We start from the raw sequence: 27699 nt of genomic DNA, 5'->3' as shown, positions 1-27699 counted from the left end.
CGCTCTTCCTGGCTGCATACTACAACCTGAATCATCTGGCCCTGGATTTCTGAAATCCAAGTGAGCTCCCCGAGAGGAGAATTACCTTAAAGAAAAAATGAAAAGCTGGGAATGGCCTGCAAGAAGAAAGACCTCTTCAACCAGACCTCTTCAGCCATGCTCTGCTGTTCTACTTGCGCTAACATTGCTTTTTGCTACATAAAAGCAGAGGCATCACTCATACAAAGCATGCATCGATTTCCAAAACAGGAGCCATCTCAAACCTGCTTCCAAAACCTGCACTGTATTCAGAACACAAAAATATTCCTCTGTCCATATGGGAGATGTCTAGCTTTTTCTGAGCTACATTTCAAGGATCTGCCTTTTCTTTCAATGGAATTTATATCAGAAAAATCATCTTATTTTGACCTGATTGGTTTTTCTGCCAAAGGTTGGGGTTTTCAGTGGTGGTGTTTGTTTGTTTGTGTTCTTTTTTGTTGCTGTTTTCGGAACTTAAGTATGGGGCCGGATTTCGCTTAACGGTATCCCTTTTTAAGAGAAAATCTCATAAATGTAATTGTTCCACGGTGCATAAAAGCTAATCACTCCCTAAACTTAATTACTTATAAAAAAAGTTTAAGCTAACTATCCCTAACATTTTTTTAAATTATCAGAGGGCTTCACAAAGTGTAGGTCTTCCCATTTCAAAAAAAACCCAAACTCCTAAAGTTTGGAAGTTTTTCAGTTTGGACTCTGGAATCATGGTTCAAGGCACATTAATTTTAAAATATATATGTAAAAGATATTATCCATAAGCGACATAATAAAGAGAGAGTATACATGATTTTCAGAATGCAGTGCCTTCCACTGCTTACTACTTATACAGTTCAGTATTATGGGTCAGCTTTTTCTGACAATGCCAGGCGATAAAAATATACGCACGCAAGTCTCATGCTGCAACTACTGTACCGGATACAGCACAAGCTCAGAAACACAGGTTATGGAAACTTGGCTCCCCGCTACATTAATCCCAATCACTATTGTGATAAGCACTGTTGTGACAACACTTTTTTACCTCTTGAACTGCTTGGCTCCCAAGAATGGCGACACAAGGGCAGTAGAGAAGTGGGGAGAGACTTCATCTAAAGTTTTAGGAGTGAGGCAAATAAAACTTCCTACAGAGGTGCTTGAGGCCAGCTCTGATCCATCTCTCTGTTTCAAATGGTTTGTTTTCATTAAAAGGGACTGTTGAATACTAAACAGCTTGATTTATCAAATGACAAATAATTGCACGAATTATGAGCTCACACTCCTCAATCCGGTACCCTGAACTGGTTTAAGCCTCCCTCTCTCACCCGTCTCTCTCTGATTAATGCAAAGGGGCCATGGCTGTGAACCCATGTAGGAAGATATGAGAGGGAGCGTGCCCCCATCCTACCTCCATGTTATGGAGTGTGGACCTCAACTTGCGAGATTAGGTACTTAGCTGCTGTGTATCTATTTGCTGCTCCCTCTCCTTCAGGACAGGGGTTAGGGAATAGAAAGAGCCTTTGAACCACCTCTCAAAACTGAGCTTCCCTATAATTAATGGACACCATGCTATCTTCCTGTAGGCAGAAGTACAACTTGATGATTATGACCCACCTATTCTCTCTAAAAGATTATGGGAGTCATTTTAGTAGATGGAGCTTGACTAAATTTAAAGAGCATATAATTGAGAAAATTTTTGTCATTAAATGTCATACAATCACTCTAAAAAGCCTTATAGACAACAGCGTATACAGTCATTAGGATCCTCATTTTGCAGATGGGTAATTGAGATATAGAGAGATCATGTAATTTACCCAAAGCACAAAGCCGAATGAGAAATTAAATTCAGATTTCCTGAGTCCTGGTCCAATGATTTAACCACAGTTCCTTCTATCAATAGTGCTACCAACCTCCTTTCCTAAGATTACAGGTAAAATCTGGCACAAGATTAGTGTCATCCAACAGTCTTCTGGTGGACTGCTTAATTCACTGTGCATTGCATCGATTGTACATATGATTCTGCTGATTCAGACCATTGCCCTTTCACACACTTGAGTCGTTTTGCCTGCGTATGGGCAACATGATTTGAAATGCATAACAAAGTTGATAATATCCTATGGCTTTTGTTGTATAAACCATGTACCTTCAATAACGTTACTTGGCCTGCTATACAGACATAGCACGTTTCTATATTTGAAAGCCACTAACCTGGGATGTCTGTTCTGAACTGACTCTAAGATTTTCAGACACACACACACACACACACACACACACACACACACAAAAACATATATATATATATACAGATATATAGATATATCTATATCTATATATATATATACATACATACATACATATACAAACACACACCCACCCACGCACACATATAGGTTATAGGTGCATGACAGGAAGTGACACACAAAACTGTACGGCCTCCCACTACTCCATACAAGGCATTTCCCCAGAGACAGTCCAGCATCTACATAGACTGTAGTAGAGTTGGGATCATGTTGTAACCGTGATGGTCTAGAAGAAATAGGAGAGACAAGAATTTTTGTGGGTGGTATCTTTTATTGGACCAACTGTACAGTTGGGAGGGATATGATACCCAAAAGCTGGTATATCGCTCCCAACTATATAATCAATCCAATAAATGATATCACCCAGAAAAATCCTTGCCTCTTATGTACATTGTAAGTATTCTGGGAAAGAGCCTGACTCTTTGCTCAGTGTCTGTACAGCACCTAGCACAGCAATGCCTTCGCCCCGGGTTCTACCCTAATACAAATAATAAATTGGGTTGTGTTATTCAAACACGAACCACATTCCTCTGACAGAAAGAGTTCAATATAGAAATAGACCTCAGGAAAGATTTGAAAAGCTGGGCATTTCAGCTACATCTGCCCAGTACCCAGATACATGGTCATTTGGGCTACAACAACACTATGACTGTACCTTGAAAATGAACAATCAGGGCTCATGGACAGAGGTGATATCTTTTATTAGACCAACGAGGTTTTTGCAAAAAAAAAATTCTTTAATTTTTTTTAAATTTGAGAATCAGAATACTTTTGACTGCATTGCTAAATAGGTTTTTAAAAAATTCTGGCCACTGGTTTTTAAAAGGACCCAACATCAGCAAAAGTTTGTCACTTAAATGCAGAGGAGGACAAGCTAAGAACAGATTGGTAGCCTTTAGCTGCTGGCTCACATTTGGAGGAGGCTCAGACTTCTAGGGAGAACTCAGACCGTACCCCAGGATGTATGACTGGGATGGGACAACCTGCTTCCCCAGCTTGCCAAAAGACGGGGTCTGCTTGCCTGGAGGCCTTGCCCTGGGGAGTGAAAAGCTCTTCACTCAAAGCCTGCAGGGAGAGACTGGCCCAAAGGTCCTTCTTTAACTCTGAACAGGGTTCGGCCCAAGCCACAGAACTTGGATCCCGTGTTTGCCTCCCCAAAGGCCGGGCTCTCTGGATGCAGGCTGTTGGCTCGCTCTCACCTGAAATCAAGTTGACTCATGTCTGTCAGCTCACGTCCAACTCAAAACGTTACTTGAAGCAGAGGTTTTTTTCTTTTTCCTTCCCCCAGTGTTAATTTCCTGTGTTTGTTGTTTTTAAACATAAGGAGGGTTTTTGTAAAAAATTCCTTTTTGGAAGCAAAGACGAACCGAGGCTGCGGCGCACACTGGCCCTTTCAGAGCTGCAGCGGGGCACGGCGCATCAGGTCTGGTAGCGCGAGTGACTGACTCCACACTCCATATAACGGCAGCTTGGGAACTGTTCCGCTCTGTTGCACAGATCGGTCTCAGCTCACCCGCTGCGTGTGTTATGTATGGCCTGTAACGTCTGGATGGATCATGCCAATGCAACTGAAGTGCCTGCACACCAAATTACACCTCTGAAGAGGCTGAAAGCGGGGAAGGAGGAAGCCTGCCAAATGCTGGTCCTGGGGGGCCCTGTGACTCTCTATGCTGTAATATCTCCAGCGGTGCATCAGGGCCTGGAGGCCATTGATATGAGGAGTGTAGCCCTCCCCACACACATACCTGAATGATGATGATAATGATTATTATTATTATGGCTACCCCAGCACGGGTATCGTGAGAGAGGGCTTCTCTCGCAGTACCATTCAGCTTTAAACCGGAGGCCTGTCCTTCCCTGCCAAAGTCAATGTCAGAACCAGGAGCTACAAGAGGAAACCGTCTACTCCCAAAATGACCTTCTACACAGAATCCCCACTGAAGTCAATGGAATATTTTAAGTGCAAATTAATGTTACGGTCAGTTAAAAATATTGTAGGTGGGGCTGTCAGCACTTGCTTATTATTAAGGCTCCAGTGCTTCCCATTTTAAGACCATGCTTCTACTGGCCTGTAACTTTGCCAAACTTTAACTGTTTGGGCTGAAATTTGCCTTGCTGGATAACTGCCTCAGGCTGCTTTTCTTCTTCTTTTTGTTTTTAGTGTCAGCCAAAAGGGTTCAGCCATTTCTGGGAATGAGGTAGGAAAAAATAGGTTGTCTTGCCCATGTTGGAAAAAATGGCATTTCTCCCTCTCACCCTTTTTCTCTTTTTTTTGAAAAGATCTAATATTCCAGTGATTTGGAACAGGCTGTTGAATTTGGTAGGGAGTTATCGTGCTTTTTGATATGCCCACATCAATCCACTCAAACCTGGCCAAGTTTCAAGCTTTCACACACACTCTATACAGACTCCTTAGATGTTAGCAGATAAATTCACTGAAGATTTCATCTACACGGGGTGCATCTACACATTCATTAATGCGCCTTAGGCATGGCACATTTAGTTTAGTACTTGCTTAACAAAGTACTACCTAAACACGCAGTAACTAGAGTTACTGCACAATAGCACTGGCACGTGGTTTTTTCATGACGCTTACTGTGCATTAGCCTAATAACACTGTGCAGGAGGCTATTAGCATGATTTTTAAATGCCACGTAACTGTGCAGTGTTATTAGGCTAATGCACAGTAAGCATCTTGTAGACATACCCACTGAGCATGCACCAGCTAGGAACTGAGCAAGACTTTCCTCACTTCTGGGCCTTTAATCTGTTGCGAGCCAGACCTTCAGGGGTGTTGGCTGTAACCATGTTGGTCTAAGGACATAGGCAGACAAGGTTCCTTGGATAAATCTAATATCTTTTACTAGACCAACTAATGGTCTGCCACAATTTGCATTTTCACTGACTGGCGTTCTTGCATACTGGCCTCTGGCTTCTATTCTATCACATCCAGGAAGAGCACAAAACAACTGCATACACTTCCTCTGCCTGAAGAAGGGCCTTTGTACCCAAAAGCTTGCAAAGAAGAATTTTTCCAACTATTTTAGTTGGTCTAATAAAAGGCCCAGACCTTTGAATGTGTGTGTCTGTTGCTAAAAATGGGTCCAGATATCATGGAGCAAGTTCTCCGATTCAAATGCAGGGGCCCAATAGCCACATCTGAGGGGCAGGGGAAGTGAGCAGATTTGAGTTTAAGAAAAACCCTGTTAGGCAGGAACAGAGACTGGGATCCAACACTGGGCAAAGAGTTTGGGACTGGGATAAGAAACTGAGCTAGTCCTAGACTGTACTCCTAAGTGAGGAAAATGAGAGGAGAGACAGGACTGGAACAAGAACAATTTGGATGACAGCAGAAATGGTCATTTTTGGAAGTCAGTGGGAATGGTCAGAAGGGTCTGAGCCCTCTCAATCATAGTCTCCTCCTGTCCCTGGAATGGAAACATCTTCAAAACTTACAGAGCATCTCATCTCCCCCCAGAGGCTTGGTTCGCACAGAGGATGACAACTTACTTCTGTTCACTGTTATTGTATTCGCTCCCAGAGCTAACATTGTTAGCTCAGGTTTGTGTGATACTGTTGAAGTTGATGACCCACACAGATGTCAAAATGACACCATATAATGGGATTTCTGGATTGTTTTTCAGGTCATGTTTTTTTTAAACAGAATTTCATTACCTGCTCACATGCTATCTTTTCTGCAGGACTCCTGTTTCACTCAGTGTGTGGGATGCACATGGTCTAGGGATGAGGCAGGCTGTATAGTAAGGAGGTTGCTGTCTGTAGGCCCCTTCCCACATTCATTGCGTAAGTTAGAAGGGGTGTAGTGATTGAAGGAGAGGCTGCAGGAAGAAACATGGGTCTCATGGTTAAGACAGGTGAATGCTGCCCTGGGGAACTGGATTCTACTCTTGGCTCTGACACGGAGCTCACATGCACATGTAGATGCACCCACTGACTACTTGCTCATTAAATGAGTATTGTCCATCCTGCGTACTGAATGGGGCTGGAGTTTGGGGGCAAAACTAACATGTGAGGGTGTAATTAAAGATAGTCTCATAATGTATATGTACTTAGGAGCTGAATTAAGGCTACAAAGACAACCTTGAGTCTGGCATTTCATGCCTTTTGAATACTTATTCAAATTTTGCAATCTCTCTAAGGTTCTTTTAATATAATCACATATTTGTATGCAGTATATATTTGAAGTGAGTATTAAAAATAGAGAAACCCATCCACTTATTCAGTAATATCTCCCTCTCAGACATCAATAGAAAAATAGCATTATTTCTATTGCCCGGTTGTTCAGGCATTCTCCTGGGAAGTAAGACATATGGGTTTTAATCTCCCCAGGGTAAGGAAGACCCAGAACCTAGGCCACCCACTTCCTGGATGAATGGTCAAACCATAAGTTTCTTGGATAAAATGTAGACAGCACTACTGCTGCCAATGCCAGGTAGATCCCTATGTGCAAATGACTTTCAAGTGACTGGAGAAAATGTTCAGCCTTTCAGGCACTGAAGCACCTGCAACAGCATGAGTTCAGATTGTCCCTGTGCACAGCACATCCTATTTCTACCTCTAGTCATCTCCAGGCTTTCTGAATCATCTTAGTTTCCCCTTTGATAGTATAAGAATCCTATGCACCTAAACCCAATTCCTTGCTCAAACGGGATTACCCTTCCAGGCTGAGGTGCACAGCCTTTACACCTAAATGTAGGTGCCTTCAAGATCTGTCCCTTAGGCACTTTGGAAACTTTTAGCCATATGTCCTTTTTTATTGACTCTTGTTTTGACTGCCTAGCAAAGGAGCTGAAACACTGCATAATTTACACTCAGATCTCTGCCATTCAGCCCTCCTGCGTGTTCAACACATCTACTTGCAGAGGTGCTAATTTTATTATAGTGCTGGTTTTACAAACAAGTGTTTCATGACAACAGCAACGATAAAGACCAAATGCAAAAGCAAGCAGTCTCCCAAGTCTCCTAAATGCAACCCACAAAGTAGATACATGAGAGTCGAAAGATGAGAGTGTGAAGCCAGAAAGCACGTACCACATACTTAACTTTTATACTAATGAGAACCAAGGAGCAAAATTAGAGCTTGAGAGGAAGTGCTTGCTCAATGTGTTAGGAATTTGTGATGAACTCCGAAGCACCAATAAACTTCTGGGGGATTTTACATACCTAAAAATATATGATAATGACATGTACTTAAATTTATTTATTTGTAAGGTATTTTTGTTTAAAAGGCTCAGTCTGGGCTTAAGGATTACTGGGTGCTGCACAAGTGCAAAAGTAGATACATACATCTTTGCTATGAGAAGCATATGTCTTTTTCTCCATGCTTCTCACTGGCTGTATATACTATTAATGTTCTTTTTTATATCCACAGCTCAGTTATTCACAAACTTCTGCATTGCTAAGGAATGTAGGTCTCAATTTCCAATAGCAAGTAGTAATTCTGAGTACTTTAATTTTCCTGGTAACTAACCTACACGAAAAGGGCTTGATTTTTCAGGTGACTCTGTACTTTCTGAAAATTAGGCTGCCTTGCAAATTGAGGCCCAGGAATTTACTGTATTTTAACATACTCAATTAGAAATGTAACAACTAGATTTGAATCCATTTTAAAGTCAGGCTATATGAATTGGTGTTTATGTAGGCAAACATTATCCTATGTAGCTCAGAAAGACAACATAAAAACTTCTGTCCGAAAACTCACACTGGTATTTAAAACCAAACTGACTGTACAATGAGGATCTTGGAGACAGCATCAAGATACAAGGAAGTATCAAACTAATTAGCACCGGTTTATTGTGGCAGAGAGTCTATTATCCTAATCATCCTAGGTAATACCTACTTTATGCCCTGAGCAGTCCCATTAAAATGAAGGCAGCTGTCAAAGAAATACATTTTGCTGAGTAAATTTATAAGAATCTAGCCCCTTGCAAGAGAGAGGTGACTTGGAGGGCCACAGCAGCAACAAAAAAAAAAAAAGCAAGTGGTATTCATGAAAAGGGTGTGCATTGTACAGTGATGAGGATTACATGTCAGGGACAAAATGAGCTAGCATATAAATCTGAATAAGGAAGGAATAGGTAAAATATGCTGATGAAGGACAGGAGCACAAACCTTGAAAGCATTTAGGAAAGCCCAGTGCCAGCAGACCCCAAAGCATGTCTGTGGTATGCAGTTAGTGTCGATACAGCTAAAACTCTTCTCTGACCTTGCAACTGCTGTAGGCACAAACAGCATATTTTTGAGCAAAGGGCATGTGAGCCTTTTTTTATTGCTAGATTTTGCTCTTCCTTCCTTGAACTAATATTTGCATTGCCAATGTAAGGAAAATCCCTCTCCCTGAATGCATCTGAACATGAACAGCTGAGTTGAGATAGAAACAAGAAGCACTGTCATTTTTATATAGAAGATGAAAAGAGTGGGGTGATTGGCACCGTACCGAACCCGTGCACCGTCCGACCTGCTCTCTGATCTATATTGATCTAAAATTCATAGTGCATTATATCCTCCTTCCCTACCTTCTGCTGTTTCAGTTAGATGGAGAACATTGTTAAAAACCCTGCAGCTAGCTCACTTAGGGCTTTGATGTTATCACTTCTCACCAGCTAAGCAAGGTTGTGTGGTCAGTTCTTGGATGATAGAGCTCAGAGATGCTGCAAGAAGTGGTACCGATGACTTAGTAGGCAGTACTGTTTGCGTACAATCACAGAGTGGACATACCAAGCTGGCTTTAAACTAGCTGGCTCAAGTACTGCTAGAAGGGGAGCTGCCTCAGCACAGAGCTCAGAGCAGGCTGAAAAACTCACTTAAGCTGTATATATTCTCAGTGATTGGCTTGTGCTGAGCTCCATGCTGCTGTGGCTACATTGCTGAGAGAACCAAGCTAACTACCTGGGAACTAACTCAGGTTTAACTAACTCATTACATGAACAGGAGCGAGTGAACAATTAATCAGTGCTCTACTACAGCAGTGGGAGCACTGGGCTCCTTGAGATGGCCTCAGTTAGATAAGCCATGAAACAAGGGCCCTACCTATGTATTAGTATAGTCATTTAAGGCCCCTTGAAAAGTGCAAGGAGTAGAGAGCTTTGTTCTAGGATTCTGGGCGTATTCCAATATGGAATCATTACCGATGCCTCCATGATGTTTCAGTTAGCGATGATATTATTATATTCATTTCTTCTGCTAAACATCATTGACATACGGTGGTGCACTGGTGAACAGCTCCAGGTTCCACCTTTAGGACCACTTCACTCACTGGGGAATAAAGTGATTTCTACTTATGAGTGAAGTTACACATTATGCTTAGACTATACTAAGAACACTTAAAACATGAGTGCCTGCACGTTAAAGCTTGTTAACTCATACTAAGTTAACCCTGTGAGCATCTCAAAATGACACCACTTCAGGCAAGGGTTAACTGTCCCATGCTAGCAACCTGTGTTGGGCGAACTAGGGTTACCATATTGCCAGTTCCAAAAAAAGAGGACACCTGTTAGGGGGACACCTCGCTCCCAACCCACAGCCCCTGGCCCTGCCAGTGCCCCTCGCTTCCCAACCTGCAACCCCCTGGCCCTGGTGCTGCCCCTCACTCCCGACCCACAGTCCCTTGCCCCCCCCATCCCCTGGGCTATGCAGTTACAACCCGCAGGCCCCCATCCCTGCTGTTGCCCCTCACTGCTGACCCACAGACCCTTGGCCCTGTCAGTGGCCCTCACTCCCTACCCACGATCCCCCACCCCCGGGCCAAGCTGCTGCCCCTCACTCCTGACCTGCAGCCCCCTGGTGCTGCCAGTGCCCGGCACTCCCGGCCCACAGCCCCCTGCCCACCCCCCAGTGCCCTTCACTCCCCACCCACAGCCCCCACAGCCCTGCTGGTGCCCCTCACTCCCAACCTGCAGCCCGCCTGCTTCCCCCAGCTGTCCCTGTCCTGACCGGGCCAGAACGTGGCACCTGCGGTGGCTCTGGCTCGTGCACGTGCCGGCAGAGTGAGTCTGGCCCCGGCACAGGCTGGAGCGGGGAGAAGAGGATGCCTGTAGCAATACCCACCCCAAGCTGGGGCTCCTGCATCACGCCAGGTGGCCTGGCTATGCCTCCTACCCCCTGGGCAATGTCTCCTAGGTGCCCCCCCTGCAAGCACAGGCTTCAGCCCCCAGTGCCACTAGCTCGGCTGTGCAGCTCCCCAAAATCCCTGAAGTGCCCCCCCTGCCCCCTTCCCCACTGGAGGGAAAGGTACCTCCCCTCTGTACCTGTGGCGTCCTGCAGCCCTCACACCTGAACAGCCCCAGCACTGGTGGGCACCTACCCCCCCCTTCATATACCCATCCCTCCCCTAGACGGTCCCCAAGCCCTAGCCTTCCAACCCCTGCTCCCCATAGACTTACCTGCCTCCAGCTGCCAAGGCTGCTCCCACCACCCTGCCTGGCTGCATGCCGGCCATGCGGGTGCACGTGCAGACACACATGGTACCCCCTGCCTCCTATCGCTCTCCCTCTGCTCCCTCCAGAGGAGCAGAGAAAAATCCCAAACATTTGTTCAGATTTCAAAAAAACACCCAGATGGAGATCAGAGGACCCAAAAAGAGGACATGTCTGGGAAACCCGGGACATATGGTAACCCTAGTGCTAGGGTAAATTCAGTTTGCTGCAGAGAGATAAAATGAGCAATTTGCAGTCCTCCAGCATCCCAAGATGCATCACTGCCAGTCCCTTCCCGCCTTGAGCAGGGATAGAGCCCATACAGCTGGGCTTCTAGCCACACCCCTGCTCACCAGCCCTCTAGTGGCAAGTCAGGGCTGTGCAGGCAAGAAATGGTATTAATCCTCAACATGCGACTGCTCACAGGACAGACTAACTTTAACACAGCTTAAAATGCCATAGATTTAGTATGGTCTAAGTATAACATGTAACTTTGTCCTATAAAGCCTGTAAAGAAATCTAGGATTCATGAAAAAGAAAACTGATTTAAGACAATGACAATCCATTCCTAACATCTGATGAAGTTGTTACCTACAAAAGCTCCTGCCTCTCTGAAGTTAGTTTCTAAGATAGCATCCTGCCCTCCCTCCTGCAATGAGACATCACAAACCTAATAATAATATTTTTGGTTTGGCAGATCACAACTGCATTCTCTCTTCCCCTATGTAGACACCATGCCACATGAAGGCATGAAATGCAGCACCTCTGCCACTGCCAACAGTTGCTCGGTTGCATCCATTTTTTGCACCTGCCTTCTCAATGTAGATTATAAGCCCCTAGACATGCCATAATTTCTCTTGTCACTCAGAGGGGCTTTTGTAATACAAATACTAATAACTGCAACCTCAGACGATGCTATGGTATCATCTTATATGTCAAATGGACTGGGAGTGGCCTGTTTTGAAACACTTACCTACACAAATACTCTGAAAAGAATATGTTTGCAGTGGAAACACACCACCCAGAGCTATCTTCCTATTGATTATTATGTTCTAAGGAATGGTTTTCTGTTCAGACTTGCCCGCCTGTTTTTACATAATCTCCTAGAGGAGATTTTCTCTACCCATGTAGTTATGTACATGGTCAGTCTCCACCCTTCCCAGGTATCACTTGGAAGCTGTCACTTCCTGAAGAGTGAGTTGCTGCATGCTGTATGGATTATGCAGATTTCAGAATAACTGCACCATTTAAGTACAAGTTATAGGTGAATTAGATGGTTTAGGGGAGTGTATAAAATCATTCATCTTCAGTTTATCCAGGCCCTGGACAGAGGGATAAAAAGGCATAATCACCTGAAAGCTGACTGGAGACTTATATGAATAAATTTGGCAGTTGCAGTCCAGTTCTTCGCAGATTAGTGGCTACCTCATAAATACAGTGATCAATAATTAACCCCTCTCCAGCAGTCCTAACAAAATGGATAAGAACTAAATGGTCACAAAGACTAAATCACCCCCAAAATGCCCTTCAGACAGGAGAAAGGCAAGCACATAGACAGTGGGGGTCACGTTCATGCAGCTGCTACTTGTATTGTATTTGCTGTGTGGATAAAATATGGGACTCAAGTCTTTGGGGCTGTCCCTAGCACTAGAAACTGGACAAAACATGACATTTAAGGTGCCCTGACATTAAATGGTGATTTAAAGGAGTTGTGATGAATATCTGCAAGCTTCTTTGTACAAGTCCAGTAGCATATATTGCTTTCAAGATGACTGTAAGGATCCTAGCACTAATGAGTTACTCGCCCATCTATCTCAAAAGCAAATCTAACTCTGCAGTGTATATACAACAAAATACCTTGATATGTTCTTTAGAACAAGGAATACAAACTCAACTATTCTAGATCCTCTGAAAGTCAGTGCAATAAATTCGCTGATGAGCAAGTAAACACTCCTCTTCATCTGCCAATGCAAATCAGGGGCACAGTTTCGGATGAAACAGATGTTCCCCAATTTACATCACACATGCATCTTAAAGAAACAAGGCTTGGTCTTAGTCTTACACTACTGAAGTCAAAAGGTGCTTTACCACCACTTCAGAAACCATGAGATTGCTCAGGAAACTTGGGGCCTGACCACAAGAAGTTCTAAAATCTGCAAATCCCAGAGCAATTAATAAGTGTTGTGGTTGCTTTGCACCTTTCAGGATTAGGCCCTAAGTGTATTACCTAACATAGCAGAAACTAGTCTCAGGCACAATAGTGATAGTCATGGTATAAAAATACCAATTGAATCTTACAGGAAGTTGAACAGCTAAGTCTAGATCAGAAGCTTTCAACCTTTTGCAACCAGTGTTGGTCCAACAAAGGCTAGGTGGTTTCAGTGGTCCATCAGCAGAGGAGGCCTTCCCTGTGCCCATGCTAGGGACAAGCCATGACACCACCACTTCTCCCACCTCCCAGTGCTGCTTCCAACCTGTAGGGAGCTGCACTGTCCCCATCTCCCTCCCTTGCCCCTGGACTGCAATATGGAAACAGCTGGAATCTGCCCAGCCCCAGTGCAGTTTCCCACTGGCTGGAAGCTGCACTCATGCTGCAGCTAGGACGCAGGGAACTGGAAGAAGCAGCGACAGGGGCAGTGCAGGCACAGCTCCCAGCTGTCTGGCCCTAGTGCAGGTGCAGGCAAAGCCCCCACTGCTGATGCACGGGTGAAACCACCTGGGCTGTGTCAGTCTGGAGCCAGGAGGGTGGGGACAAGTGACAGCAGCACGAGTACACCTGGACACTGGACCTGGACACTGCCCAGCCCACACACCAGGCGCAGGTACAAAGCCCTCCAGCTCCACCAACCTGAATCCACTGGCTCTGCTGTTGAATCTGGCCCACGGGCTGTATGTTGCCAATCCCTGGCCCAAATCATCACGTTTCAGCTCACTTCTTGTGAAGTGGCATTGCTTACAACAACACTGGGGAATATGAACATCTATAAAAGGCAACGCAACAGCAACTTTCAACCCATTAAGAACAGGGGTGGCCAACCTGTAGCATGTGTGACACGAGTGCCGTGGACAGCCTCTGCATGTGGCACGCAGCAGATGAGGGAAGGGACAGGCAGTACTGTGGCAGATAGGGCAGGGAGCAGAAAACAGAGCAGCACGTTGGGCAAGGAGCCCAGGGCCAGGAGCAGAAGGCAGAGCAGCAGATGGGGTAAAGCAGCGGTTCTGAACTGGGGGTACATGTACCCCCAGGAGGTACGTGAAGCCTCATCAGGGGGTACATGAAAAGGGCCTAAAAAGGTCGAAGGGCCTAAAAAAAATTACTTTCCCATTGAAAGGGGGTACGTGAGGTCTGACTCTGAGACCAAGGGTACGTCAACTGAAAACGGTTCAGAACCGCTGGGGTAGAAGAAGGGGGCCAGAATGGCACTTAGAGAGGGTGGATGGCTAATCTGTGACACATCTGCTAAAAAGGTTGCCCCCGCTGTGTTAGAGGTTCTTTCTGTGCCTTATTTTCTCGTGTATGCTGGTGGAAATCTGAAATAACCTAACTGATTTCAATGGAGATTGACCAGTGTGAGGAAGATCACAAATAGGCTCAGATAGTCTAACTTTGGTTTAGGCAGAAATCCACTCTTTTTAGAATACCTCAAGGTTCTCAGCGTCGATTTAAATTCAAGTTTCCCGAGTATGCCAGACTATTACCGCATTCGTATACAAATCTATACTCAGCTTCTAGAATACATACTGCTTGAGGAATTGCTAACCTACATTGAATACAATATGTAGGCATAAAGTGCCTGTCTGTGCAAAACACACTTTTGTTCTGAAAAAAGACATTGCCCTGGACTGTACAAACCTACCACAGTGGAAAAACATATTCAAATCAATATACGCCGAGGAAAGAAAGGGGCTGGTGTAGTGGTTTTTGAAGGCGAGCCAGGGAATATTCTAAACAGGGGACACACAGCATGTTTTAACTGCTGTGATAATTTTGCATAAAGAGATGTTAAGGATCTAGCTCCTTGCTGTAGTGTGCCATGTGTCGCTGAATAAAATTACTGCCATGCAGTCTGTTAGTGAAGGAATGCGTAAACAGGCAATGTATCCTTGCATCAGTTCCACAAAATGTTGCACAACACAAATGCCTCTCGATGTGTCATTTCCTGCTTGGCCACCAGCCCAGCTCCTGACAGTCAGTCAACAACAAAAAGAAAAAAATGAAGGAGATTTAAAGCTATTCTACTCAAAAGCACATTCCACCAGCCTCAGACGTATCCCTCCACTCGCAGCCCTTGAAAGAAAAGAGAGAGAGAGCTTCCTAAAAACTGTTACGCTTCTAAGTCTAGGAATCTCAAAAATCTCAGTCATTGCTCTGTATTTTATAAGCCAGTCAGCCAAACAGTTAATACTCAGGATGACCAGCTCCTCTTGCTAGCTTTTGCTTGTCTTTTGTAACGTGCAGAGACAAAAGGGCCGTGTTTGCTCATACCTTTCATTGCTTATGTACCTTGCAAGGCTTTGGCTGCAGATTTTATATATCTATATATATATATATATATATATATATATATATGGTTTATTCACCTGCAAGTGAAAGTGAAATGCAGGCAGATTTTTCCCCAGCAATGCATTTCAGCGGAAAGTTTGGAACTTTTCTTGTATGAGACTATCGCTAAATGCAGTCAACCAGTATGGAGACTACATTCAATGAGACCTGGACTTCAGTCTGAGAACCAAAGCCAACACATAAAAGGTATATATACCCTACAACCCGTTCTCTGTTATGGCTCCTGCTCTGTACTTGCCAATAGCCACTTACTTCAACCAGAAGCAGTGTAAGACAGCAAAGCTTTTTTGCTGTTCGAAAGGTGCCACGATGGGCTGACAAGGCAGAGTTTCTTTTTTTCCTCCCAAGACAGACTTGGGATTGACTTCCTCCCAAGACTGATTTAGTACAACCGAGGCTGCATACAACTGAGCCCCAGAGGAAACTGGGTGGTTAATTTTGTGTTCTTCTACAGTTATATCTGTAGGTCGGTGATTAGTTCATGAGCAGTAGGCTCTTTGGCAGACCTCCTTTCAGGTCTTGGAGCTGGAGGATAGGTCTATATATATAAAAGAAAGGAGGTTACTTAATGTGAATAAGGGAATAAATAAGGTATTCGAGAAAGCATAAATTTGTCCTACCCTTTCTGCACTGCAGCCTCCACTACCAGTGCTACGTTTTGATCTAACACAAAGCCTAGCCAGCAGTGTAAACTTCCTGGGCTGTACTCACGCTCACAGTGAGTTAATTTGTGAAAGAAAAAACCCTCTTTCCTTGGAAAAGGCACAGGAAGATGTTTACTTTCTCCCCCAAATAGAAATGTACAGCTCTTCCTCACATCACTGTCTCTATTTAAAATATTTTACACTAATAATAACAGAGAAATGAAGGCAGCAAACTTCCACAGGAAGATATTTTAACACAATACAGAGAGCTAATACGTTATACAATCTGACTTTCCAAAGTGCTGAGCATCCAAAACACCAACTGACGTCCTTGGGTGTCGTGACTGTTCAGCACCTCTTAAAGTCAGGCTCTAAGTGATTGGGACGTCTGTTGTGGTATGGCCACTGCTCCTACGGCGGCTGCTGGAAAGCATACAGCATTTGTTCTCTCCAATCAACTTGCCAACAGAAGGTCAAAGTGCTTTGCCTATAAACAAGTCTTACAAATTCAGGATCTTAAGCATGATGTCATGTCTTAAAATGATAAGCTGGCAAGCAAAGTAAATGACATTTTGTAAAGATGTGCATAATTTTATGTTTATGCTACTTAGGATGAAGGTTCTAATAAGTCATTGGTTGTGTTCTTTTCAAGGGAAGTTTTATAACCGAGATGAATCACAACTGCAAAAGATCAAAGTTAAAAAACATCAATGATGCCATGGGGTACTTTTTAATCTTGTAATGAATGATGATCATGTGCTCTTATGAAGTTGGTCCAACTGCCAACGCCAGATGTGTATATTAAGAAAAGAAGTTGTTTGTGATGTGACAGCCCTGGTTTAGCTGCCAGAGAGAGGAAAAAATAGGATAGCATGCTTTGGACGTCTGAGCAAAATGCAGGTCCTGGCAGAGAGGGGCACTGTTTTCTGAAACATAACTCATTAAGAAAAATACATTTGCTATTGGAGCCACTGGTTTAAGATTCATTATTTCTCCCAATCACCTAGCTTTCCTTGTGCAATGTGGATTCCAGCTGTTCTTGTTTACTGCAGAAATTAATAGCAATCACTACCGGGCCAAAAATTAGTGGAGGGATTCACAAAAGAACGGAACTTAAGTGAAATTTCTACTGAATAATTCCTTTTCCAGACCTATTTTTCTATCACTCACATTAACGACTCCCACACTGGGTCTCTAGGTATTATGATCCTGTATTGCTCCAAAATGACAAACCAACTGACTTGAAGAAGAGCAAACCAAGCAGATATTATTTTAAACTCAAAGCAAACCCTTCTGGTCACACTTGACTGACTTATTGTCAAAAGAAAAAGGGAAACTAGATACACAAGAACTCCAGCTAGGGTACAGGAACTGACTTTCAGAGCTAGCGAACATACACAGGCCCAAGTGAAGTCAGTTAAGAGCAGGTGCCCAATACCTATGAAAATCTGGCCCATAGCAACTAAAATAAAAAACGTAGGTGAATCTTGGAAGTCCTACTTAGCTCTTTTAACATAGGTTTACCTTGGCTCTGGTGGTTTCTGGCATAGTGCCATCCCAGCCTAATTAGATTACTCTACCACAGTCTGAGCCATCCCAGCCTATTCACATATTACTCTCTCTACACTCTCCTCCTCCCACCTCCTCACGCTGTGCTATCTGCTTCGCATGGAGATTTCCTGTTTCACTGATGCAACAACACGTGGAAGCAGCATCCAAATAAAAATGAGCACATCATTCCTGACTTAACTAACTCCGTCAGTGTTACGCCAAGGAGTCATTTAAACCCAAAGCCCCCAGCAGGCCAGATAGAGCAGCTGTCACAAATGAACACAGCATCCTTGTAGTGAAGTTAATTTAACAAGGGAAAGTGGACAGGACCAAAAAAAGCAAGAAACCAAGCAGGCAGCACCAGAGGTATCTATGGGATAAAATATTTTTGTAAGAGCAGAGCTGCTTGACTGTTCTCACTTGCTGATCGGGGAGAAAATACAAAGATAAGGCAATTCTTACATAAAGCAGAAGACCTTTTATGTCTCTTCTCTCATTTGTACATGATCCTGCAATGCTGGCTGTCTTGGCAGGGGAACCACTTCTTTGTTTACAATTCTGTCTGCTGGTAACTTTGCAGTATTTTAAATAAAACTCCCTAAGAGCTCCCAAAAGATCTCATCTATAGCTGCTGATCAAAGGCAAAGCAATAATTCAAAATACTTCATTACCAGGATTTTTTATGTGGTTACTCATCAAATAATCCTTAATCTCTAAATATAATTTAAAATACAGGCAGACCTGGTTGATCCCAATCAATTTGAAAAGAGTTTCTAGTTAGATTAAGAAGCCTGGGATTGGCTTGTTAGTGGTACCTGATGATGTAAGATTGATTACCAGTTAAAGCTGCTAGACAGACAGACAGACAGATCAAGATGGATTAACCAGACCTGACTGTATCTAATCGTAGGTGCTAGCTATAATAATTACTGGAACATGACAAAACACAACTGTTTGAACAATAAAGTCAGCAATCACTACAGCTAGATTCTTGATAAATCAGGAGTGTACATGTTATAAAAAATATATGCGGGTGAGTGACAGGTTGGTGGCATTTTCCTTGTTTTTGTTTAAAAACCCACCCTTTCTTTACATGGGAAACACTCAAAGATTGTTGTGTTGACACCCCAGTGCTTTTATGATTACTCATTTTGCTCTCAAGGGTCTGGGGTGAGTCCACTGATGAAAAATGACATGATGCCAGGAAAACCCAGTTTTCAGCAAGACGAGGTTCTCAATAATCAGGGTGCTCAATGCATTTATTGTCAGGTGGCAAAAGAACTCACAGGCAAAAAAACCTACTTTGCATTTTTTCCCCATATGTTGGGACAGATCTTGCAAGATGCTGAATATCTCCCATCAGTTTCTGAACATCCCCAGCTTGAAGCTAATGCCCACTGAGGGCATTCAATGCCTTGCAAGGTTGGGTCTGTTGTCCATAATTCAAATTATATATCAAAACAATGGGCCTGAGTCTCATTGACGCTCAGGGCCCTTAAGAGTGTCAGTGTGGTGTACCAAGCCTTGGTTTAAATAAGAATCAGGTTTAATATTGCCCTAAGTCAGCAAAGCATTTAAGCATGTTTAACCTGAAGCATGTGAATAATCCAGTGGTTTTCAAATTAAGCGTGATTAAAATTAAGTCTAAGCTCATGTATTTTGCCGAATGGGGACATATGCTTGCCAAAGAAATGTATAATATTAAACAACAGCAAGTGGTTTTACTTGTACAGACTCCCACCAGCAGACAGGAAAAGCATAAAATAGGACTATGAAACTTACTCCTTGGTTCCCTTGGTCCATCCACGGTAACCTTGATAGCTCTGTGGTATGTAGCAACTTGAGGGGGATTTGTAAGGACAGTTATTGTCAAGGTAAAGCTCTTCCCTACAAAAAAGGGAGGAAAAAAAGGAACGGTTTATTATAACATGAAAAGAAGACCCGTGCATACTCAATAAAAAAATCTTAGGTGTTTACATGGCTGGCTATAGGAGTTTTCTTCTCCTTCAGTTTTACTCTGCTGTCAGGAATATATCTGAGTGTTGACAGTTTAAACACCCCTTATTTAATATTGGGTCATCATATAATAGTAGAACAAGAGTAATGTGCTGCTGCTGCTAAGCCAAATTCTCCCCTTGTTCAAAGTGGTGTGAATTCAAAACCATTCAGATAATGTTAAGAGTTACTCAGTTCTCCAGGAGTGAGACAGAAAGCAGAAGGTGGCCCTATGGTATTTACGTCACATGGTTTTATCATTTCATTTGTTTCAATTGAGTACAATAAGATGAGGAAAGAATATATATTCCTCGTGGGAGTCATTTTAACAGGGAGCTGGCATCTCCCGTCCTTAATAAGCCTGTGGTAATATGATGATATCATCATTACTGGAACGAAGATTTCCCTCACCCCCCCTTTTACACATATTCCATTTATTAAATCTTGAAATAACTATCCACGGACAGTGAAAAATTGTTTTGTGCACGGACAAAATATTGCATGCCGCAGATCTGCATTTTAAACGTTCAATGCTATATTTCACCCAACTCTTGAACATGGTGATCTGGAGCCTTTGGCACAGTGAAGGAATTAAAAATAAAGAAATAAATCCAGCAGCCTGGATTTCAGCATGCGTTCTCACAAGAAGACACGGGCCTCTGTTCTGGAGACTCACTGACAGTTGTAATCAGTTAGATATGCAACGGTTAGTCATGTCAGATAGTCAAAACTGAAAACTGTTTCAAGACAGGAAAAGGTGGGCGTACAACAGTGACTCAATAAAACAGTCAGCAATCTCAGGCTTTACTGCTCATTTAAGCTGCTACTTTACCAGAATTTTAAAACTTTTTTTTTTTTTTAACTTTTCTTTTTCTTTTTTTTTGCCGGTGCCCGTTTTCCCCCTTGTTGAACTCCGAAGGTATTCAATCAAAACACAAATCTTAAACAATATGTAACAGCACAAACTTAATGCAATCTTTTCAAAGCCTAATCTAGAACAGGTTACATATAAGGCATAATACAGAACAGAACTTTGGCTGTCAAATACAGTCATTGCCCTTTCTTTTTAACCCAAGTCATATACTTTCCAAACCTGCTCGGGACACGCATCATTTATTATCGGGCGTGCGACTTTAGACGGTCTTGGCCATATTTTTTAAGAGTAAGAATGTGACAGAGACCGCTTGAAGGGAATATAACTGTCATTTAGAGTAAAATGACTTTCCAGGTGCAACTGTGCTCCAGCTGTGCCCCCTTCTCCAAGAGACACAGGTTAGGTTGAAATCCGGGAGTTTGAGACTCAGGCCGGGCTCTGGAAAATTCAAGGAGCTAAATTCTAACAACAGGCAGAAGCTGTTGCCCCAAACCCTCGGTGGGGGGAGGGAAAAAGCTCTTTCGATGGCCTCAAGAACAACCACGATAGAAGCAAACGGCAGCAGAACCGTGGACGCGGTCCTAACACATACACATATGGTGACGCCCCGGCCAGGCAGTGGTCCCTATGCCTTGTCTCTTTGCAAAGACAAAATACAAAAGGCAGCTGTGGGTAGGGGGAATCCAGACACATCATAATGTTACTAAGTCAGCATATACTGCATGTGTGCTTATTTGTATATTAGCAAGGTTTCATGCCATTTTTCCTACCCCCCTGGAATTCAGCCCGCTGCTTGCATCTATATTCACCGGTGACATTTTATTCATTCGTGCTGAGGCAGCTGCCACGGACATCCAAGGGAGCTTCCGTGTGCGCCTACAGGCAGAATTTGGCCCTAGAGTTTTATCCCTTTATTAATATCTCAAGCAGGCATGAAAGCCTCTGTCAATGAAAAGCTACCAGGATGATGTGCTCTGCTGGTAACCATTGGAAAATTCATTCATTAGACAAGTACTGCAAGATTTTCTAGCCTAAAAAATCCCACCCCCTTAAAATGACCAAAAACACCCACCCCGCTACACAAAGGGTTGCATTTGGCCTTCAGCCTGTGCCAGCATCCGAGTGACTACACTGCCAAAGAGGAATGAAGCAGTATTTCGGGAGCCAACCCCTCTTAATAAATAATAGATCACATTATTGTACTATGAGAGCCCAGTGCTGCAGGGCCCTGAGTGCTTCCATTTCCAATGACGTCAAAAGTGATTAAAGGCACCCGACACTTCATAGAAAGTAACCTGTGTGTCACAGGATCGGGCTCATTGCATAATGGTATATGTTTGCAAGCGTGCTTACCTTTCCAAAGACAGATTTCACTGGTTTCATGGATATCATTTATCATGTACCAAACCTACATAACTTTTTTTAGTAGGTTTCTCTGTGCCCTTAAAATTTAAGCTATTTATTTGTTGTAGCTAAGGACTAATATTAACACTCTTTTATGGACCTAATTGGCTTGGAAATCTTCTGGCACTGTTTCTTTAGTGTCTCCCAAACCATTCATCCTTTGTCATTAACATATGCAAGTGTAGCTGACACAGTAATGAACAGGACTGGCATATGCTCAAGTGCAAGGCTGAGAGAGAAATTAACTTAGAGGCAAACTCAGCGACTTGCGCGTGGTGCATATTTTCCAGCCAGATGCTAATTCAAAACATCAAGACACAAAAACGTTAAGGTCCAGATCCACAGTCTACTGAAGGTGGGAGTCCCACCCATGACTTCTGTGGACTTTCAGTCTGGCCCAAATGTTAGCTACTACCTCAAAACCTCACCTAAAACAGCTTTGATTGAGATCAGTGGGACTTCTACATACACCTCAAGGGCCCTGTATCAAGGGTGCTTATTTTTTCTCAATGTAGAAAGGTGCGTGCGAGAGAACACGTAAACAAAACTATGAAGCTGCCAACGTACGCTGGATCAACAGCAGAGAAAAACATACAAAAAACCTCAAATCTCGCCATCGGGCCACAAGAAACAAGGAAAACGTGGGAGAGAAGGCAAAGTGGTAAGCTGACGATTCAGACTTCACAATCAAGTTAAGAGATGCAATGATCAAAGAGGCAGCTGCTTAGAAAGATGTAAATGTAAAAAGTCAGGAGCAGGTGTGGATTAGTTTCTTGTCACTGACAACTTCAAGACACGCACCTACCAATACACGTCTGTGCTCTATGGTGTCACTTTTTCACTTCTGTTTGCTACTACTGTTTCCTTTCCTGCTATTTTAAGTGGAGTTATAAAAATCTATCATTAATGATAACACTCTCTCTCCCTCTCTGTTCTGTCTTAGTCTGGAAGACAAGTCTGGACCAATTTCTCCATCCTGCCTCTGGCAGCAGAATGTAGTATTTCAGATCCTCCACCAAGTCCCGGCTGCTTCAAAGGAAAAAACCCTACTTTCTTCCGTTAAGATCATAAGAAATATGGGGGGAGGGGGTCAGCTCTGTTTGGACATAATTACACTTCATCAAAAGAAGCTTTCTTCATCTTCCATGCGTGAAAAGTCTGCAAGCAGTTAAGTCTGTCTTTTTTCTTCTTTTTTTTTTAAATATAAAAATTGCTATTTGGGAAACTAGCCAAAACTCAGAAAGCCAATATAGTAAAACAGTGCACACCCTTTGTTTTTCTTTGAAGTTTCTTAAATAAATATGTTGAGGGTTTGCAAAGTACACTATCGCTTTTCCATAGATTTTACCCAGATTGATCAGAAAAAACTTCTTGTGCAAAGTCTGTAGAATATAAAAGATAAATTAAAGCCCTTGGGTGTGGCCAAATAAAAGAAGTTTTGTGTGTGTGTGTGTGTGTGTGTGTGTGTGTATCTATATAGCCTGAATCCTTAGACACTCGTCATCATGTTCTATGTTTTAAGAGAAAGTATATTTCATAGGTTTCAAATGAGATTCACAGTGCACAGGTAGTACATCATAGTCCAGTTATTTTTCAGCACTTGTTATGGGATATACTACTGTTCTTTTATTGAAAAGCAGAACTGGTGATGGAGCCAGAGAAACTTCACATTTAATCCATCAACATAAAGACAAAGTGGACACTAATATTTTTAAAAGGAGAGCAAGAGAAATGGAACAGGAGAATAACGCCTTCTCTTAGGAAGTTGTTATCCTTTTCACACACTCCATTTTCATATGCTATTTCCTTTGCAGGAGAATTGTTCTTTATTATGAAGGTTTTTTAATGAAAAGTAAGAAGCTGAGAAGTATACATTATTGGCCACGTTCGTAAAATGAAAACTAGTCTCTGGAAACGACCCTTACGGAATCACTTTTATCAAATACTTCTAATTGTAACAATGTGCCATCTGATTTAAACTCTAGAGACAGTTGTCAGATGTTTGACTTGCTCTGACAAATGGTCTCTCCCTCAAAGCTATATTCTAAGTGTTTTGCAGAGTGTATTATTCTAAAATTTTATTTTATTTTTTTTTATAAGTTTGCAACATAGACTTTGCTTTCTTTTTTCAGAGCTGGTTTATAAAAATGAAAATCTATGTTAAATAAATAAAATATTTTGACTGAATCAGAAGCTGATATCACGAGCCCCTTTGAGGATCCCTTCAGCAAAGACCGAAGTGCCGGTTTCCTTTAAGACATCCTTTCAGTCATTAACTCAAATGTTAAAGCAGTCACAAGGATCTTGAAAGGAAATTCTTGTCAATCCTGCTATCTTTATAAAAGCTTCCTATGACTGGAGTATAGATTTCAGATTATAGGAAGCTCCTAAGCAGCAGAGTCAACTTCAGGGCTCTAAATCTCTAGGGAAATAGAAAGTTGTTATTTTCAGGGCCATTCTGAAGTAAGCAATGTATTCGAAGTTACATTTCACTCATATAAAAAGCCTACCATGAAGGTCTATAATGTTAAATAAGTTACTAACGGAGAATATGAGACTTATTTTTTCAGCGCATAACTAACTTGCCCAATGTGAAATGAAGTCACTGAAAGGCTTTCCAACTACTAGAAGAAACCATAAAGTGTATAGCCTATAGCACGTGAGATGCAAAAAACCATGATATTTCTTCCTATGAAAACTTAAGAGGCGGCTTTACAGCTGAAGACAAAATAGTAATATGTATTTTTTTGCTTTCTTTGCCATGCCCTGAATTTTTTTACCTGATTACATATAGCTCAGAGCATGGGCTCTTAATTCTTCCTACTCTGCCAGTGAGGTCAAAAGAGGGCATCATGTCTTCTGTAAATATATCTTTTTCTCAAAATTCAGATCTCATAAAAACACCAAAAAATATAAGGAGTCAGACAAACTTGGCAAGACAGAAAGACAACAAACTTGGTTTGGACAAATGCTGAAGTTTGCAAATAAAACCTGTATTTATCCCCGAAGATGAAAGGCCGATGATGATTTATTTACAGGCTAATCAGTATTTCATTGTGGAACCAGTTTAATGTCTAGACTTTGTTTTTACTTCATTATAAAAATGTAAAATGTAGTGGCCTACCTCTTCCACTTCTGCCCACAAATCTCAGGTCATTAAACCTGGCCACTTGGTTCTTCATCACAGCAGAGGCATTTCTCAGCTCTGCGGAATAGTTTTCATCATTTCCAGCCATGACAGTAACCACTGTCCCATCAGGCACCTCTCCTAAGGCCACCACCTGTGAAAAGGAGGAGACAGCAATGACTCTTGAAATGACACAGAAAATGTGTATTTGCTACAGCTTTACACGCCGAAACATTAATTATTAGGCTCTGTAGCAGATACTCCAGCTAACTGCGGTGAATAGTCATGAACTAGCTGAACACGAAACAAAATGCCACATCAAACAAAGAAACATCTTGTATTGTCTCCCTTTCTCATAGTCTAATAGGGAGTTCCTTTTTTGTTTTAACTCTTCAGACACAGTCAGCATCCCTATGTCAAATATATGGTTTAATTCATCTTGAAGGCCAACTTTGTTCTGAGTAACCAGAGTGCAATGGGAAAACACGAAGTATGGCTCACGTCCATAAATCATACATGAGACTTCATTTGAAATAGAAAGTTGGATATTATTATTAGCAGCCCTATCGTGCTGAAATTGTGTTCTGTTTAAACGCTAAGGCTGTGCCCATCGCCGTGGGATCTTAAGCACTGGATCATGTCAGATAGTGTAAGGTTTGGCAAAATGGACAGGAGACTTCCAGTAACATCTTGCTGGTGTGAGGAGTCATGTTGGAGCATCAGTAGTTTGTACTTCCCATTTTGGAGTGTTCCCCAACATGTGATTAAGGAACACTGTGCTGTTGGGATTGACATTTTTTCAGATGCAATATAAATCCGAGGACTTATCTACTCGTGCCTCTGAAAGATCTCACAATGCTTCTAACAAGAGTAGACTGTGGTTAGCCCTAGTACATGTCTGCACTGTACCAACATATTTCCTTTTGCATTTCAAATATATATAGGATTTTCACCTTTAGTGAATTCCAGCTGCCATAATGGCCATAGCAGTCGCCCCCACGTTGCAGCCCTGTCAGGTTATAATGAATCTGCAAATTCTGCTAAATACCCGTCAGCAACAATCTCAGACAGGACATGAGAAGAAGATGATGACTTCTTGTCCTAAGTTGGTGTGGTGCTATTGGGGGTTATTAAACAGCTGCTGTATGGCAGGCAGAGAGGTAAAAGAGTTATTTATAGTCTGCTATGAAAATGCTTTGGGATGCACATAAGGATTATTATACTGCAAGTTTTTAAAACAAATGTAACATTAGAACAGGAGCACTAATTCAGTCAGATTTATGTAAATGATACTTCATATGGGAAGCAAAGATTCCCCATAACAGTACAAAGGAAATAACTGCCCTATGCTCATGTTATCATAATAGTAATGATGATAAGAAAAAGGTATAAAAAATACAGATTTGAAAGGTTTGCAATCCTGGGTATTAAACATTAAAAAAAAAATACTAGCCCTGAATATATGTTACTCCTGGCCTATTTAATTGTTATCACCTTATGGTAAATTATTGCTTTTTTACATTAGAGTTATCAACTCTTTCTCCAGAAATATATTTTATTATACTTTGTCATGACCCCAACTTTAAATGTGATTTCCAGGAATGGTTATGTCTGAAACTAATTGTACCATCAATTTATTAAGTGGAAACAATTAAAAGCTCTACATAAATCTGGTTGGCATTATATGGCCTTTTGCTGTGCACCATATTTCTCTTGAACAACAAAATGAATGTCAAATGTATAGCAAATCTGAAAAATATTTTAATTGGTGGATTTCATTACTGAAAATTATTGCTTAGATTGTTTGATTTGGAGCAAGCACAGAGCAAAGCTGAGGCGCTATATACAATGGATTAAAATGAGGTTTTTATGTCTTTCCAAAAACCATCAGGTAACACGACCGAAAATCCCAAAAGACTTTTGCCTTTCCCTTCTGTGTGGTCAGGATTTCATGCGAAGATTTCACTTTAAAGTGATTTTAATGCTACTGATCATAAGAACATAGGAACTGCCATATTGGAGAAGACCCATATGGGCCATCTAGCCCAATATTGTGTGTCTGACAGCAGCCAGCACCGCATGCTGCAGAGTGAGGTGTAAGAAACCCCAAAACAGGAAGATGCAGGACCATCTGCTGCCCAGTTGCATCTCCTCCTACCACTCACTTAAAATGGCCTAAACCCTGACACTTGAGATGTGATATCACTTCTGCCCCTGCTTATTGTTTAAAGATGTACTGTTATAGATCTAGGTACTCTTGTTATCTGGGTAAACCTCCACTGACTGTAAGTTAAAAATATGTTTAGAACGTCTTACAAAACAAAAATAACATTAAGACTAGAAATGCAAAGAAACTCAGAGCAAAGGAGGAAGTGCAAGTCTGTCAAGGGGCCTCAGATGAGGGAGTGAAATTACTGTATCCTCAGCCCACCTCCTTCTGTCTAGGTATGCAGATCTCCTGTTACTTAAAATTAATCAATCCTTTTTTCTGATAAAATATAGCATAGCTGGCAATACCTGGAGACAATGAACTGAGTCTGCATGAGACTGAATCCTCTTTGAAGGCCCATCTACCCAGAATACTAAGTCTCTTTATTTTTGATAGGTTTCACTCTGGTCCTTCATTTTTTTGTTCTTTTTCAAATACTCATTGTTCATTTAAATTCAATTTCATTGTTCTCAACCTCAGCACAATTTGGATATGACACTTCCAGGTCATAGTATTGTTCATATCTAATCTGCAACTTTATTATTCTTAATGCACAACATCCGTTGGCACAGTATTATGTAACATCA

The 27699-nt window shown here is 42.2% G+C and overlaps 1 protein-coding gene across 1 annotated transcript in view; it reads right to left on the bottom strand.

Annotated features, from left to right (window-relative positions):
• The window catches only part of RUNX2 (runt related transcription factor 2), a 131753-nt gene that overhangs the window by 89905 nt on the left and 14149 nt on the right, over positions 1 to 27699 (bottom strand). Inside the window, exons 3-4 of the mRNA XM_025209577.1 lie at positions 24901 to 25057; positions 19286 to 19390 (exon numbers count right to left, since the gene is read on the bottom strand). Coding sequence (XP_025065362.1) covers positions 19286 to 19390; positions 24901 to 25057 — 262 coding nt within the window. The remainder of the gene's footprint in view (positions 1 to 19285; positions 19391 to 24900; positions 25058 to 27699) is intronic.

The sequence above is a fragment of the Alligator sinensis genome, unplaced genomic scaffold (genome assembly GCF_000455745.1).
Source record: "Alligator sinensis unplaced genomic scaffold, ASM45574v1 scaffold1156_1, whole genome shotgun sequence".
NCBI classification, from domain to species: domain Eukaryota; kingdom Metazoa; phylum Chordata; order Crocodylia; family Alligatoridae; genus Alligator; species Alligator sinensis.
This window is presented reverse-complemented; position numbering and strand designations above follow the sequence as displayed.